Here is an 18004-nt window from a genome sequence, read left to right as displayed (position 1 = left end):
GTCCTATCTGTATAATGGCGCATTCTTGCGGTAATAGTTTAAAAACTGTAACTTTCTAATTTACCTGATCCCCAAAAGCACATAACCTGGCACAATAGCTAGATCTAAATTCCACCCCTACCCTGAGTTTTGCCTTCCCAAAAATCCAACATAGACTCCAACAGAAAAGGGTTCCTAAATGACAATGTCAGAATGAACTGACAGTTGGAGCTTTAGATTACTCCCAAATCCTAATTTTTTATGTTTATGCCCTGAAATTTGGCATGCAGCACCGTGCGACAGTTCTTCCCGCCCCTACCAAATTTCAGATTTGTGCCTCCTATAGCTTTTGAGGTGTAGCCCTTTGAACACCCTGCTCCCCCTCCGGAATTCTATATGGAGAAATCTTTTTTTTTAGATGTAGCCTTAATACAGTATAAGGGCACAACTGTGCCCTTATAATATATATATATATATATATATATATATACACACACAAACATATGTCCCACATACCTTACACACACAAGCATGTGCCACATACATTACAAAAAAACTTACCTTGCAGTAGATCTGATAGGGACACGATCTAGCAGGCTGGCACCATGTTCTTAAATCCCGCCCCCTCACAGCAAACTTAATCCAGAGGGGGGCGGGGCCAAATTACTAGAATCTAAATTAAATCGCTACATATTGGCTCCGCCATCCATATTGACCCGTGAATCGCGGACGGGGCTTAAGAACATGTTGCCTGCACTCCAGTCTGTCAGGAGGGGTTTTTTGGTACTCAGAAATCCCCCGTGTGGGCTACTGTCATTGGTTTCTCTCTGGACTGCCAACTTACGCCAGATTAGTGAGGGGAAGTGGGGAAGAGGGGCTGGGAGTTGTGGGGGTGGGGGGTGGATGGGGTAAAGTCCGGTAGACTTGCCCTCTCTTGTGGGCGGCTGGGAGCTCCACATGATTTTTGGGAGCCTCCCGGGTGTACCGGTATAGAGAGTAGGCAAGTATGGATTAATGGATTAGTTTAAAGGATTGTCCTACACAGATATAATCTTAAAATTCTTTACTATTCATGTTTTGTATTTTGTTTTTTTTCCTTTACTCCAAAGTTCTCTGAGAGATTCGCTCAATCCTGACACTTGCGGCTGCTTGTAACTAAAAAGACGAAATGGTAGATGGAAGGAAAGGGAGTTTTGATGATTGCCGAGCACATTAAGGGGCATTCAGGAAACTGCCAATAGGGATGCAAAGCTGTGTCTGCAATGATGGCACTAGCAAGATGCTGTGCCTGTATTACAAGGTTTTGTGAGGGTATTATAGCAAGAGTTTTATTTTTGTTTTTCGGTACATGGGAAAGAAAGTTGTACTGAAGCGGGAAATGCAGCATCCTAAACACTGCAATGCAAAAGCACGCATACTGAATTACGAATGCAAATGTGCATGGACACACAGTCTAGTTTGGGTTTCATTTGTACATGCATTTACTTGTCATCCGCAGCATCTAAACGCCATCGGGTAATCGTCTAAGGGTGGAAATGTCTTCTGAACTACTGTTCATAAAGTTTTATACTGAAAGAAAAATAGATGCTTGAAATTCAGAGTTGTCGTGTGGGTGCAGTTGAGCGATTATTTACTAAAGCATATGTGCGAAAAATCCTGGACACCCCTACGGTGAATGCGTACCACTGAGTGAATGCAGAGACTGCTGTTGCATTGGGAATCGCTCCAATTTCAGCTGGCAGAGGAAAGCTATGGGCGTTCCTGTGTTGTGTCTGGGAGGTGGGCAGAAGTGAACGTCAAACATGGCTGTATCCTGGGCATGTTATGGGAGTGTCATGTGGGTGTCAGACCATCAGTGGATGTGGCTGTGTTCATGGTCACACAATAGTACCACCAATTCAAAGCACGCTATACAGTAGTTAGTGCCCCTTACTCACATTACACCGCATAGTGTCACGCCACACAGTAGTTACCCAGATACTACCACTGCTATGTGATTCTATCCCCTGACAGCAAGCTGCACTGCTCTTCCCAGCTAGAGCCCTTGGCAAGTGTCATCCTGGCCAAGGGGTAGATACGCCCCTGGGCACTGTCAGTATTACCAGACCACTTCAATTCCTGATGTATCTGTTAATTACACAATCCATAGTGGTATAACTTTCTAATACTGGTAACTGCCATTAGAGAGAAAAAGGCTACTGATCCTTTTCCTAATTACAGTACAATGCAACTCTGCATCAATTAACAAGACAATTAGTAAGCCCCAACCATTTCTCATAATATTACAGTATCAACACAACTCTTCTCAGGGCCGTAGCTAGGGTAGTGCGGCCGGTGCCATCTCACAGGGCACCACAGGTCAGGGGCGCTGTTTGGGCCTGGTTAATTTCTTTTTATTATCATTCTTGCTTGTAGCTTCCTCTTATTTCATCCCCAGCATCTCCTATCTCTTCCCTGGCCCTTCCCCATGAAGCCAAGGCCCTTTATGGGGGGGTATTATGTACCTATGAAAAATGAGGGGGCGCCCGTGCTCTTTCTGGCACAAGGCACCAAAAAGTCTAGTTACGGCTCTGACTCTTCTACACAGGCTAGAGACCCGGGCCTCCATCAGGGTGTAGGGGGGATACCAGTGTACGGGGCCCTGCTGGTGCCGATGATCATAGCTGCAAGCTGCTCCTTATTCACAGGCAAATGCCTTCCTGTGAATAAGCATCAGTTTTCAGGTCCATGATTATCTACATCAGTGGGGCTCTGTCAGATTGTGATCATTGGAGCAGGCTCAGATTAGACATGTACTCCTCTTCTCTCCCGCAAATTAGTCAACCGCGGCTCACACACTGCAGTCTGCCACTCAATAGCCGAGCAACCTCCAAAGCATTCAAGGGGGCTCTCCACGTGACTAGTGGCAGCAGAATCTTATTGACATTGCTCTCCATCTCACTTGACTGGTCACTGATCGTGTTCACTACCGCCTTACCTTGGCAAGATATGCCCTTGCCTGCACAGAGGCCATGTTTAGAGAATTTTCAGAAGGAGACACTGCGCAAGTCATAGGGTGTCATAAGATTATGGGCCTCATTTAGTAACGAGTTTTATCATCAAAACGAGTGATAAATGTCACAGCATATGATAAATGGTGCTCCAGCCAATCAGCTCCCAACTGTCAACTGTTAGAAAAATAACAGTTGGGAGCTGATTGGCTGGAGCACCATTTATCATATGCTGTGACATTTATCACTCGTTTTGGTGATAAAACTCGTTACTAAATGGGGGCCTATAACCGCTGGAGGAATTACCATGAGCAGTAAAAGTTGGCATCTCAGGGTTTGCACAGTCTGTCACACACTAGTACACAAGAGGAGGGCTGAAATTAGCATTTGCATATTACCGCCGCAGCGACTCTGCAAAATCGCACATCCGCGCATGCATTAGTGCGCACCTCCGAATCAAGCCCAATGCTCCAGTATAGATATTTGGCAAAACAAGTGTAAGAGCACTGATGCAGGCTGGTAAATATTCTGTACAAGGAATAAGGGGGAGATGTATTAACGCGATATCGCCGATGCGGTACATCCCCCCTGACTTCGCGTACATACTGCTGTTCATAACCGCGGTATGTACCAAGGATTTCGCAAAGGACAGCTCACTCGATGAGAGCTGTCCTTTGCGATGCTGCCGGGCAGAGGGACTTCCGGGTTTAACACCCAGGACGTGGGCCGCTGGGGCTCATGGGAGGGATTCGTTCGGATCCCTCCCAGCCCCGAGCATCGCGTTAAGAAGCCCTGGTAGGTCTATATCTGCTGTGAATATCCTCTGTCCTAAATCTGAGATGAGAAAGATCTACAGGACATGAGCAATACAGTCTATTATGTGTTGTGGTGGAGTGGGTTTACTATTTAATTTTTTACTTTCTATAATTTTTTGTTTTTTAGGTTTCTTTGAGTGTCGATACACCAGTTGTGGCTCCTGGTTCCGAAATTGATTTCCATATAGAGGCTGCTCCAGCTTCATTGTGTTTCCAAAGAGTGATTGATGCCAAATTAAAGATACTAAATTCGTATGACCCCTTCAACCCTAATGCTGGAAGTGTCTCTAGCAGAATAAAGCTGGATAGGTTATGTGTAGTTCTATAATACAATGCTGGTAGCTGACCATCTACGACATGCGTAGTGGAGCTGGTTGGTGTTGCCCACCTACAGTACACAGGGCTGTCAAGAGATGCGTCGGGCTGGGTGAAGGGGCGAGACCTAATCATGGGACGCGTGACCATGCCCCCTTAAGAAAACAAAAGGAAAGATATACTGTTGCAGTGCCACAAAGTGGTGCTGCACATTGGGGAGGGGGTGCTGTGAGCCCCCTTAGCACACTGCAGGAAGGGTCTGTAGGAAATAGACACCTCCTTGCTGCATCCGCGATCCCGGCGCTGCGACCACAACCTGGTCAGGTCCTGGTCACTTGCAATGCCAGGGAAACTGACAGCCACCACTTGGCGGGGTCCGAGCCATCATTGTGTATTATCTCTTTCGTGAGCAAGTGTCCTCTCATCTTGTTAGTTCTTTATGTTGTAAATATTTTAAGAATGGTCATGGAAAAGTTCATCTGATCTTCTTTGACTGTGTGTATGATGCTTGAACAAAGAAACATATTCTGCAACATTATAGTAATGTTCAGACTTCAATATAATGATCTTGGGGGGAGGGGACATCACTTTGATTATTAAAGTTATGCAGAGCAAAAATGTAGTGTAATCTATGACAAAAAAAGGTTGGTTGTTATGGCTTTCCATATAGTACATGTACCTTGTATAGGCTATAAACAGAAGTCTAACTATATAGTTTGTACGGTTGTTATTGAAATAGAGTATAAAGAGTATCCAGATAGATTGACAATGTAAAGGCCGACAGTCAATGCTTATCAGCACGTGGTCGACATGTAATTGTCGACAGGGACAAAAGGTTGACAGATACAAAAGGTTGACTGATAAATGTTCGACAGGGCAGAAGTTCAACAGTTTCAAATGGTCGACAACACAAAACTGGTCATCACTTTTCTTTATGGTTTTTCATTAGGATAGGCTCCTGGGGGCAGAGGTGTAGCTAGCAGCCATGGTGCCCGGCGCAAGGGTATGTCATGCCACCCCCTCACCTGTACTGAATTAGGGGTCAACATGTAGGGGCATATAGAAATATGTTTTACATATATATATATATATATATATATACATATATACATACATACATACCAAAAGTATCAGCGGCGCTCCTGGACTTATATGAATAATCAATAGAGTTTATTGCATGTCTGTTAGTATAAGTGAAGGCACACTAGCATCAATGTGATTTACACATCAAGTGCCGGTTCAGAATTGGACTGTGTGTGTGTGTATATATATATATATATATATATATATATATATATATATATATTTTGTCGACTCTGGACAATAACTATGATTACTGAATGAGTCCCTTATTGGTCACCCTCTGACTCTGGTTGCTAAAGGCTACATATGATCATGTGTGTAAAGAAGGAGACACGGGACACAACTGTATGTACCACAAGCGTCTCCATCTCTCCTTTATTTAACAGAGCAGCCCACATTTATAGGTTCCGTCTAACACATCTGGTATTCATTATCTGCAGTGAGAGTATAGCTCTGTCTAAACATTGGAATCGCATACCTTACCATATATGTACATATGCTTTTCTGTACAATGAAGTAACTCCATCCTGTCCTGTGCACCCACCCTCCATGCATACATGGCATACAAAAAGGATCCTTATTCCAAAATGGCTTCTACATATTCCCCCCTTTCGATTCAAATTTGACATACTATTATCATTCTAGCTTACCTAGCCATGGCCCACCCCCTATGTATCTGGTCCCTACTTCACACAACAAGTTATCCCTCCTAATGAGGTAGCTGCATGGGGCAGTGCCCATTCAAGACCATATAGGTGATGAGTTCCTCAGTTCCTATAGTCCTGTATCTTCTTTTCATCTGTATTCTTGCAAAAGCCTTCAATTGTTGCAAAACATTGTTCACATAAGTCTCTGCAAAGCAATGGTTCTCTTGTCTTTCATATTGCACAAAAGTTCTGGGTATGTCCATGTAGCAGGATCATAGTTGTCTTTGATATTTCTTTAGACGCTTTAAACCTAGAACAGTAATCAAGTGTAAGTATTTTCCTTATTAGTCATATATCTATCCTGACAATCAGGTAAATGACTAGTAATTTCAATCCTTTAGCTATTAACATGAAAATACATAAAAACTATATTGTCTGTTCCTTTAAACCAATTTGACAGATTCAATCATGTAAACCATCCATTACTATCAATGTCATACTCTGGATCATTATGTATCTTCCTAAACTGGTCATTCATTTCTTAACTTTCTCTAAGTGTACATATAACGGGTCAGATGAATTATCAGCTATATAATTACAGCAAACAGGTCTAATTTTTTTTACACATACTTCCCTGTGTAGCTGTGAGATATTCAAGGATCAGCCTAAACTGTCCCAAAACCATCACCTGGAATTTAAATTCATTAGTAATTATTTCAAACACATCAAATATTTCATATGTAACAGTATTAAATAGTCTGGCTAAAACTTCTATAATGTGACCATTCTTTACACTAGGTCTGGATATTGATAAAACTAGAAACAAAACTATAACAAGAACGAAGCATAGTATACAGTATATCCTCCAAGCCTTTGTCTGGCTTAGGGCCTAGCAACATATATCAATTCATAACTTTAAATTTCTCCAACTCCCCTTATATAACGATCTTGCAGTGGAGGCGAATCCAAATTTTCTTTTCTGCTGCCTTTACTGAGTAGTTTGGAGAACTTGATAAGGACCTTATATCTGGTTCCTAGGACTTTTCCTTAGAAGCTTCTTTATCATGACCCAATCACCTGGTTGCAGTTTGTAGGTGCTGCAATTGAATTGGGATCTAGAACATAAGAGAACATCTGGTGGTGGACTTTGGTTAGTTTCTATTATATATGCATCACATATTGAATCAAGTTACCATGCTCATATTGTAACTGTTGTAGGAAATCACATCTTGTTCTAACAGCTATACTAAATAGTATTCCATAAGCTATCATCCTACATTTCACACTGGGATTGTTCTTGACTAACAATCATATTAAAAAATAAACATTCTAACAAACTTTTCATAGTTCAATTTGACTGTATAATTCAGTCTTTACACTCTATCATTGCTTTGGGTCCTATTTATTATCAGATTCTCCAAGATACATTCTAAAAATGTTTTTAATAAAATGTGTACCTTTGACACTCTCTATTACCTCAAGTACTTCACATGTACGAATTACTTCTGTCATTTATTTTCCTTTTTCCTATTGTTCATATTGTTTGTAATGTGTTTTTGTGTTTGCTACATTGCAAAACCATAGTCATTTTGACAACAGATCTGAGCACAGAATATACCCAACACTTAACCAACTATATAAAATCAATCTTTAGTTTCTGGAAGGAATAGCTGACCTTTCATTCTTCTTCTAGTACCGTGATCACTTTTCCTGGGCTGTGCAATGATTAGGGGTAGGCTTATGCAGCCTAACTGAAGTCTGGGGCTATCCAGTGCTTCTTGGCTATTTTTACCATAGCATCTTTAAACTGATGAGTGCTTCCATGAAGTATTTGGGCTCAGACTGAGAATAGTGCATGTGGCAGACAGAGGTGGTGCTTAACCATCCATCCATCACCCGAAGTCATGCAAGTCTTTCCAAGTTATACTTCTCTCTCTGAGGAACCTGTATCTGCAACTTTTAACAAATTCAGGTTCAATGTTTCTGGCATTTCAGGTCGCCAATATCAGGTATATTACTGTAACCTTTTTGGCCAACTTGGTTTGCTGGAGCAATTCTTCTTCTTGGGTATTTTCTCTGATATGTGCTTTTGACCTTACTTAAAACTAAATTTTTCGGCATCTGAAAACCAGCAAACAAAAAATCTAATACAAACTATGTATAATCTCTCTATAATTTACAATAAAATGACCTATCGAAAAAGATTTCATTAATTCAAAACAATCATTATCATTAAAGAAAGATGAAAAATAAAAAAGTAATCATAAGTTTCATCTTCCTGCGTCTCACTAGTCCCCTGTGGTTTCTAGCTGAATTACATATAGTATTTGCAATAGGGATGTGCAGGCTCAGACCCTTCCAATTTGCATATGCTGTGCTGCTAGAATGTTCATCTCTCATATGCCAGCATCATCCCCCCATAGTACATTTCCTCCCTCCTCTTGAATACATGAGAAACGAAGTGACATCTGGATTCAATCTTAACTAACTGCTGTAATATAGCAGAGCTAACACAAGAACTAAGTTACAGTACTTTTAAATTCCTGCTGTCTATCACCTTTTAAGTACAATACAATATACAATAAGACCTAAAAATCCTCTCAATTGTTTAAATATCTTTAGTACAGGCACTTTTTGTATGACTTGTTTCCTTCATCCTTGGGGTCCAGACACACCCTTTTGGTTAGGTTGGGTTGGAGCTTTGAACCAAAAAATAGTTTCTGTTTATCTTACAGTACTTATTTGTAGCATTTTTTATTATCTTAACCAAAACAATCAGAAGCATACAAAAAACGTCCGGCATGTTTTAAGTAGTGTCAGTGTAATTCTAGTTGCATTCCTGTAAACAAAATTAGTTTCAACATCCTGACATTTCCAAGGGTGAAAGTACCTATCAATCCATCAATCCCTTGATCTGTGTCTTTTTTTTTCTTTCTTTTTTAACAGTTTCTCATGATATTCTACAACTGAGGATAATTTCTCTTCTATAGCGGGATACCTCATTCCTTAACACAGCAAAGCCTATAGCATCTGCTTCTACTTAGCTGACTTGTTACTGCGCAACTGCATTGGCAATATGCATTCCTATGGCTGCTTCTGATTAATTAAGTCCAGATATCTAAACAACAGCCCCTATTCTACCTATATTCTTAGGTTTGTAAAATTATGTTCTTCTAAAACAATTAACTTCTTAATTAGTAAGCATGCATCATTCAACAGTTTAAAGAAATCATGAACTGAACTGATAAAACATTTTGTTAGGGAAATTTTACATCACTTTTACTATTAATCCCTTCTGCAGCAATCAAAAATAATTACTGTTTCTTTTAGAATTACAATGTGTCTCTGCATTCTCTTGATCTCACAAGTTACAGAAACAATATCCATTTTCCTAGAAAATAACAAATAAAGCATTTTCTTATTAATGCATTCAACATCAATCCTTTTTCAAATCTTGCAATGCCATTTTTTTATTTATGGGCGTCCCCATGAAAAAATGGCAACTCACTTGCACTAGCACATTAACCCTTTCAATTCCTGCACACCTTCTCCACAATTCCCTAGTACACCTTCACTATGCACAATCATTTACACACGTCACATCTGATCAACACAATTGTTCCACACAACTCTACTTTCTCAAGTTCACTCGACACTCTTTTATCACATACACATGGGCCCATTTAATTCACAAGCAAACATTAAATTTCAGCACGGCAGCCACTTTCTGTGAACTCCTGTTCCATTGTCATCAGCAAACCAACTATCACAGCATGCCTTCACAATACAAATTAAATATACATTTCAAGAAGAAAAGAAAACAAAACAAACAAAACACTAGTTATATAAAACGCAACATTCCTCTGCAGTGATAATTAAGTAAGTGGGTATCTGGGGGTCATTTCTATATTCTTATTCAAGTTTATTACATTTCTCAATCAGAACTTTCAGTGTGTCATCTAGGTTATATTTATTAACCTCTGCTTCTCATATCTCATTTTGTGATGTTTAAACCGGTCAGTCTCTGGAGGTCAGCCTTTTTAAACATTCATCAAATATCCTGCTTTATGATTCCCATAAAGCTTTGCTAGAACATTCCCTTGTCTAGCTTAGTCAAAATTCCTTATGACTAAAATCAGACCTAATGGTCCCCCCTCTTATTAGAGTTTACTATTCTCGTGCACAAGAATAATATCATCAAATGTGTATCTATAGGCACATCCATGCTCTGACTTTTCCTGCCTCAGTTATTAACACTATTGACTGGATGTAACTTTCCTCCTATTTCTGAAAACACTGTCTGACAAGGTCTCCCTTTCTGTTCTTTCAGACACTAATACATGAAAACACATTTCTGTAAATGTATCCAATCCTTCTCTGATGTACTTTTCTAAATCTAATAAAATTTCATGGCATTCTTCTATTTCATAAACAAATCACTGTGTGGGGTTCCCTTCTAAAGTTAAATCAGTGGCTAAATCAAAGGTACTCTAAAAACACAATAATGACAGGTTTGTTACATAACAAACAGACAAACAAGACTTTAAACATTTACCTATCATTCACTGAACATAAAACAACAGATTATAACATTTTTAAATAACAACACCTTACGGTGACCAATAATTACTCAAGGATTGATCCCAGCAGGACAGACCATCAACTGCAATGGGGACACAGCTACCAGGAGAGCAAAACATTTGTTTACTCAATTGGGAAATTGTCCTGGCAACTCTATCCCCAGAGCACGATCTCACATCTATCCAGTGGGCAATACTGCTGGGCATTTCGGTGGCACCTCCATGTTGTCGACTCTGGACAATAACTATGATTACTGAATGAGTCCCTTATTGGTCACCCTCTGACTCTGGTTGCTAAAGGCTACATATGATCATGTGTGTAAAGAAGGAGACACGGGACACAACTGTATGTACCACAAGCGTCTCCATCTCTCCTTTATTTAACAGAGCAGCCCACATTTATAGGTTCCGTCTAACACATCTGGTATTCATTATCTGCAGTGAGAGTATAGCTCTGTTTAAACATTGGAATCGCATACCATATATGTAGATATGCTTTTCTGTGCACATATGACAGGGTCTGTACAATATGGATATGTGTAGTTAGCAAACTACAATACCCGGCGCTCAAAGATGAATACCAAAAATGAACCACCTGCTAGCTAGTAGCAATCTTTGGTCTAGCTAAGACCAAGTAGTAAAAAAATCAATCAACCTGAAAACAACAACCTGTGTAGCTACTGCGCAAGGTGGATGGTAATAATTGTCAATACAGATAATAAATTGTAAGTGTACTCTCTGTTCTAATGAATGGAAGACTGGATCAATAAAATATTCTCATTTAATAATAGCATATAAATATCACAGTACAATCACTAGTATCCAGATAATAATAAATCTGATAGAGGAAATAACAACTGAGTAAAAGATTGCTGGCGTCCCAGCTACTGGTATAAAATACAAAAATGTACTTCGTAACCAATATAAAATGCTCTGAGCATGGCCACGCTAATATACATATGGTCCCATGGAGATGTTCACAATCATATCAACAAATTGAAACAGGTATAGATCTCACGGAATGCAGTGGTGTCAGTACGATGTACACATCAAAGGCACTAAAAGAAATGCTCTTCCAATCTTATGGTGATAGCTGAGAATAAAATCAGCATGCCACTGTTAGAAAGTATGCAGGGCTTGCTGGGTGCTAAGTCCTCCAATGACTCATGCCACAGATGCGTGCAGCAGCGTAGCGGCTCCGGCCGCTAGATGATTCCAGACAAAGTTTAGGTCAGCTGATCGGCACTTCCTGCTGTGTGTATGACGGGCTGGGCTTGCTGGGCAATAAGTCCTCCAGCAGTTCCTAACCCAAGCACACCTGTGTGTGGGGCAAAGCCAATTGCTGGTTGAATGGTCAACAAGTCCTGCTGGGCAAATGCAAATATGAGCGGCTGTGGTGATAAAATAAAATGTCAATCCTTATGGTAGGCACTTGGTAGCTCTGGTCAACGGGTTTCGTCCTATATCCAATTAGGACTTTTTCAAGACTGAAGACATGCCTCTGTGTGGTCTCCTTTTAAGCTTCCAGGATTAGCTTAATTGATTATTTAACTCCATACATATGTTTACCTCAATTAGAACATCAAAAGATTAAATTAAAAGAAGAGAGATCAAGTAAATGCCTGTAAATAGATGTAAGCTATATACATGAATATTCCTCTAAGTTGTACATGTTAAGAGTATATATATATATATATATATATATACTCTAATCTCCATTGATGATTATTGCAATATAGCAATCTACGTATATATTAGTAATTAATAAGATTGAAAATATCTCCATAGTATACATACTTATTACTGTTCCAAGTCTCCCATACAAGGCTAATTATCTCCATTAAAGGAGCATATATAAACATGTAGTGGATAATTCATTAATTTATACATATATCCATATGAACATTTGATTTAATTAAATTTAATTAGAGGATACCACAAATCTGTATACTTAATAGATATTCTCTCTAAAGTACATAGAATTATATAGAAGATAGGAGAGAGAAAGATCAAAAACACAGGATGATAAATATACAGAATGATAATAGAGGAACTCAACTACAAGCAAAACTGCCTGTTGAATAAATGACATCTTACAGACTAATCGGTTAAGAGAGATACAGAAGGGAGGAAAGAAGAAGGATCCTAACATTCTTATGTTAAGGGTATCTAGAGATATAACACCTAATCTGACCGGCATAGTATATAGCATGCTCTTGTTGATCCGAAAGCTTGTAAGTTGATCCACAATTCAGTAATCTATATCGGATAAACACACCTTAGCATAGTAACTGATGTATATACTTGAGGAAATAACAATTGAAGTGCGGCGACCGACGTCCCTCACACTGCACTGAAATCCTCTTACTCTAATCCAAAGGTATGTTGATAGATGTGCATCAGAGCTAAATGCAAGAACACTAAACATCCTAGCATAAATAGCCTGTGTATGCATTTAACTTATAGATGAAAATACCTATTGGGAAAATTAATCTAGCGACATATAGTCTAATGCCTCATTGAGCCCTTTGGGGCTTAATGTATCTAGTTTGAAGATCCAGGCTGCTTCCCCTAAACAAAATTTTCTGAACCGATTACCATCTCTTTTCGTTGATCCAAAGTGTTCTACTGCTACCACTATCAAGCCTTGTGGATTGCCGTCATGACATTGAGAGAAGTGTCATGCTACACTATGTGTATGTACTCTATTCATGATATTTCATTGGTGCTCCCTAAACCTGGTTTTAATCGACCCCAATGGTTTAGATGGTAACCATGTGGTGTCACTGGCCCACTTCTTTGAAGCAAGTTCACTAGGTGCTAATAAATTTTTGAGATTCATATTCTTTCTGAACGTAAATCTAGGTTTATCTTTAATACAATTTTTAATATAGGATCCTGTAATAAAATTGGAAAATTATTATAAATAATTTTCTTGATATTATTTGATTTAACATTATATCGAGAAATAAATGTAACCCCATTATTTGAAAATTTTTCTTTATGATCAGATTCCAATTCAAATTCTCTATCCTCTCGATTCACAAGGAGTTCCCCTCTATTGATTGATTTACCATATTCTATCGCACTCTCCAATAGATATGCAGGATAACCCCTTCTTCTAAAATGTGTCATCTCCTCCATTTGCATATAAAAATCGTCATTATTAGCACAGTTCCGTCTTAATCTTAACACCTGATTTTTTGGGATATTTTCTATCCAGGGTTTGTAGTGTCCACTTTTGTAGTGCAAATAATTATTTGCACCTACAGGTTTAACATAATTTGAAGGAACCATAGCGCCATCTCGTATTGAGAGCGCGATATCTAAGTAATTAACACAATCAAAACTAAAATTATGAGTAAAAAGTGAGATTATAATTGTTGTTATTCAAATAATTAACAAAGTCTAGTGCACGTGATTGTCCACCTTTCCAAATAATAAATAAATCATCAAAAAAAAGGGCCATAGAGGACCAGGTCATCTCTATATGAGCTGCTCCAAATGAACTCGGCTTCGAAGTGGCCCATATAAAGATTCGCAAAGTTTGGCGCAAACCTGGTCCCCATGGCCATCCCAAGTGCTTGTAAATAATAAGTGTTATCAAATAAAAAATAATTGTGAGTGAGTATAAATAATATAGAATTTAATACAAAGTCACGTTGTTTTACAGATAAGCTTTCATCAGTTTCTAGATAGTATTTAACAATTTCCAATCCATTTTGATGAGGAATGTTGGTATACAGTGCTTGGACATCTAGGGTGAGTAGACCCCACCCCTCTGTCAAACCTACTTCTGAGATTTTTTGTAAGAATTGTTTTGTATCCTTCAAATGTGATCTTAAATTAACAACGTGACTCTGTAAGTGAACATTAACAAAATGTGACAAATTAGAAGTGATTGAACCAATACCAGAAATAATAGGATTCCCAGGGGGTGAAGTAAGTGATTTGTGAATTTTTGGCAAATGATACAAAATTGGGGTGATAGGGCGTGCGCAGTGTAGAAATTTGTATTCTTCCTCAGATATTGCGCTCTCATTCTTGGCGTCAGCCAACATACTTTCAATTTCTCGACAATAATTTATAGTGGGATTTTTAGGTAGAATAATATAATATTTATTATCACATAAATGTCTTTTAGCTTCACAGATATAGTCAATTTTATCCTGAATAATAATTCCTCCTCCTTTGTCTGCTAATCTTAATATAAGTGAACTGTTATCTTTTAGTTGTTTTAAAGCTAATCGTTCTTCTGTAGACAGATTCTGTTTAAATGACAGAGGACTATATTTATTTTTCTCTTTTTTCTCTACTTTCGAGCAAAGAGTTTTAAATTCATTCAGGGTTTTGTTGTAAAAAAAAGTTAATAGCAGGGCTTTTATGTTCAAGAGGAAAACATTTGGATTTTTTTTTCTTTAATTTGGAAAATTTTGCAACTCTAGCATTTTCTTTTTGTACTTTGGTGTCAAATATTAATACTTCCGTATTATTCTCCTTCCATAGTTCTTATAAACAAGATAGGCCTTCTTTATCTGAATTATTCAGTATGATAGGCATATCTGTAGTTGTATTATTAATATTTAAGGATTTATGAGCAAAGTACCGTTTTCTACATAACTCCCTGATAAATTTATTTAGATCCAAAAATAATTCAAAAATATTTGCTTCTTTTGTAGGTGCAAAACTGAAGCCCTTTTTTAACAATTTGATTTCATTCTCAGTGAGTTTTTGTGAAGAAAGATTGTATATCAATGTAGTATCTATCTGTATCTTACTTTCCTTGTTCCCTTTTCCTCTACCTCTTCTTCCTCTCTTTCTCTGCATTTTGGTCTTGGGGTTAAACTGGTATGAGTATCGTTTAACTTCAAATGACGATACTTGTTGAGCTGAAAAAAATCCTCAGTGGAGGTTTGCCTTTCTCTGGGTTTTTTGGGTGCTACAATGGGGGGGTATATGTTCTCTCTTGAGGAATGTCTCTATTTTGTGGCAAATAATCCATATGTCTCTGATCTCTAGGTTCTATAGGGGAATATGATCGTTGATATGTAGGTTTTTTATAGGCTAATCCTTTATCTATATCTTTCCTAGATGTAAGATATCTATAAGGAAGAGGTTGTTCCCTCATATATACTTCTCTCTTCTTATTATTATAAGATCTGATTCTATCATTCCTATAATCCTCTTGATCTCGTATTAATTTACGTTTTTTAGTTAATATTATTTCTCTTTCAAATCTCTCTACTCTGCTGTTAATTTGTTCATCATTTTCTTTAAATGAAATGTGTTCCTTGTGTTTAATTAAATCATCCTTAATAACCTCTATTTCATCAATTATTTTTGTAACTCTTTCATTCCTATATTTAATCAGGAGTCTTATAAGAGAAAATGAGCAATTGTCCAGTACTTCATCCCATTGTTTCAATAAGTCGGGGTTATCATTAATTGATAAGTGCTTAAATATCCTTAAACCTCTAGGTACAATTTTTTCATCCAAAAATTTTTGCAATGAAATACTGTCCCACCAATTCCTCATTTCCTCTTTAAGTAAATCCTCCAGCTGATAGAACAATTTATTCATATCAGGATTCCTTTTTGGCTCTGATTCACTAGTTATATCTACATTCATGGAAAATAAATACATGTCACGTCTAGTTTTTCTTTCATGATAACATCTTAAATCTGCCATTTGAACAGAGAGTACGAACTCAGTAGTAAATAATAATTGAATAAATTGTAATGAGCTGCCAAGGATATCACTAAAATTGGAAACAACGATATGGATATGTGTAGTTAGCAAACTACAATACCCGGCGCTCAAAGATGAATACCAAAAATGAACCACCTGCTAGCTAGTAGCAATCTTTGGTCTAGCTAAGACCAAATAGTAAAAAAATCAATCAACCTGAAAACAACAACCTGTGTAGCTACTGCGCAAGGTGGATGGTAATAATTGTCAATACAGATAGTAAATTGTATGTGTGCTCTCTGTTCAAATGAATGGAAGACTGGATCAATAAAATATTCTTATTTAATAATAGCACATAAATATCGTAATCATGGAAATAACAACTGAGTAAATGATTGCTGGCGTCCCAGCTACTGGTATAAAATACAAAAATTTACTTGATCTCTTAGTAACCAATATGAAATGCTCTGAGCATGGCCACGCTAATATACATACGGTCCCATGGAGATGTTCACAATCATATCAACAAATTCAAATAGGTATAGATCTCACGGAATGCAATGGTGTCAGTATGATGTACACATCAAAGGCACTAAAAGAAATGCTCTTCTAATCCTCTGGTGATAGCTGAGAATAAAATCAGCATGCCGCTCTTAGAAAGCATGCAGGGCTTGCTGGGTGCTAAGTCCTCCAATGACTCATGCCCCAGATGCATGCAGCAGCGTAGCGGCTCCGGCCGCTAGATGATTCCAGACAAAGTGTAGGTCAGCTGATCAGCACTTCCCGCTGTGCGTATGACGGGCTGGGCTTGATGGGCTATTAGTCCTCCAGCAGTTCCTAACCCAAGCACGCCTGTGTGTGGGGCAAAGCCAATTGCTGGTTGAATGGTCAACAAGTCCTGCTGGGCAAATGCAAATATGAGCGGCTGTGGTGATAAAATAAAATGTCAATCCTCCTGGTAGGCACTTGGTAGCTCTGGTCAACGCGTTTCGTCCTATATCCAATTAGGACTTTTTCAAGACTGAAGACATGCCTCTGTGTGGTCTCCTTTTAAGCTTCCAGGATTAGCTTATTTGATTATTTAACTCCATACATATGTTTACCTCAATTAGAACATCAATACAGGGGAAAAAGACACATTTTGGTCCCCCATATTTTCATTAACCACAACCAGGCTCAGTAAGCCAGTCCTGGTTGTGGAAATACGGGGGACAAAATGAGCAGGGATTCCCCGTATTAGCCACAACCAGCACTGTACTCTTTCTACCAGGGGTGTAATTACACAGCCATAGGACCTGCTTCACGGAGTTCCCCAGCCAAAGCATTATCACCCCATGCCAGTCAGCCCAGGCCAATGATCACTGGGGAGTTGGGGATCCCCCAATAAAAGGGTTCCTCCTCCCCAGGGCACCCCATGCCTGGGATGATAGCCCGGAGCTATCCCCAGCACCCCTGAGCAGCAGGTGCCTGGTTGATTGTGTCAAAAATAGCTTAAATAATATTGTCCTTTATAGGGGAACTATAGGTCCCAGCAAGCCTCCCCAGCATGCTGGTACTTGGAGAACCACAAGGGGCATTAAGGGCCCACTGGTACTTCTAGTTCACCTGAAAAATAAATATTAAAAAAAGACAAGACATACACCGAAGGTTTTATTTTACTACGCATGCACTCACTCATTCACTCTCTCACTCAGACTACATACTTACCTTGTCCCTAGCGCTGGTCTGTCCTATTGTCCAGTAGAATCCTGATCGGGACATGTTTTAAAAAAAAAAAACATATTCACCTACCCTTTGGTTCTGGTCCTCTTCCTTCTGTCTAGGCATCCTTTTTCTTAAAATAACAACCTGAAATAACAGGGTTACTAGAGTGCATTCCCACTATTGAAGCCAATGGTGGGAACCA

At 38.8% G+C, this 18004-nt stretch overlaps 1 protein-coding gene across 1 annotated transcript in view; it reads left to right on the top strand.

The window, feature by feature from the left end:
• LOC148501811 (ovostatin-like) overlaps positions 1-18004 on the top strand; it is a 405898-nt gene that overhangs the window by 287208 nt on the left and 100686 nt on the right. Inside the window, exon 14 of the mRNA XM_088449993.1 lies at positions 3912-4100. Within this exon, the coding sequence (XP_088306119.1) occupies positions 3912-4100 (189 nt within the window). The remainder of the gene's footprint in view (positions 1-3911; positions 4101-18004) is intronic.

Source organism: Taudactylus pleione, unplaced genomic scaffold, assembly GCF_031769625.1.
Source record: "Taudactylus pleione unplaced genomic scaffold, aTauple2 ptg000502l, whole genome shotgun sequence".
Lineage (NCBI taxonomy): Eukaryota > Metazoa > Chordata > Amphibia > Anura > Myobatrachidae > Taudactylus > Taudactylus pleione.
The sequence above is the reverse complement of the archived record's forward strand: the minus strand, read 5'-3'. Positions and strand labels throughout refer to the sequence as shown.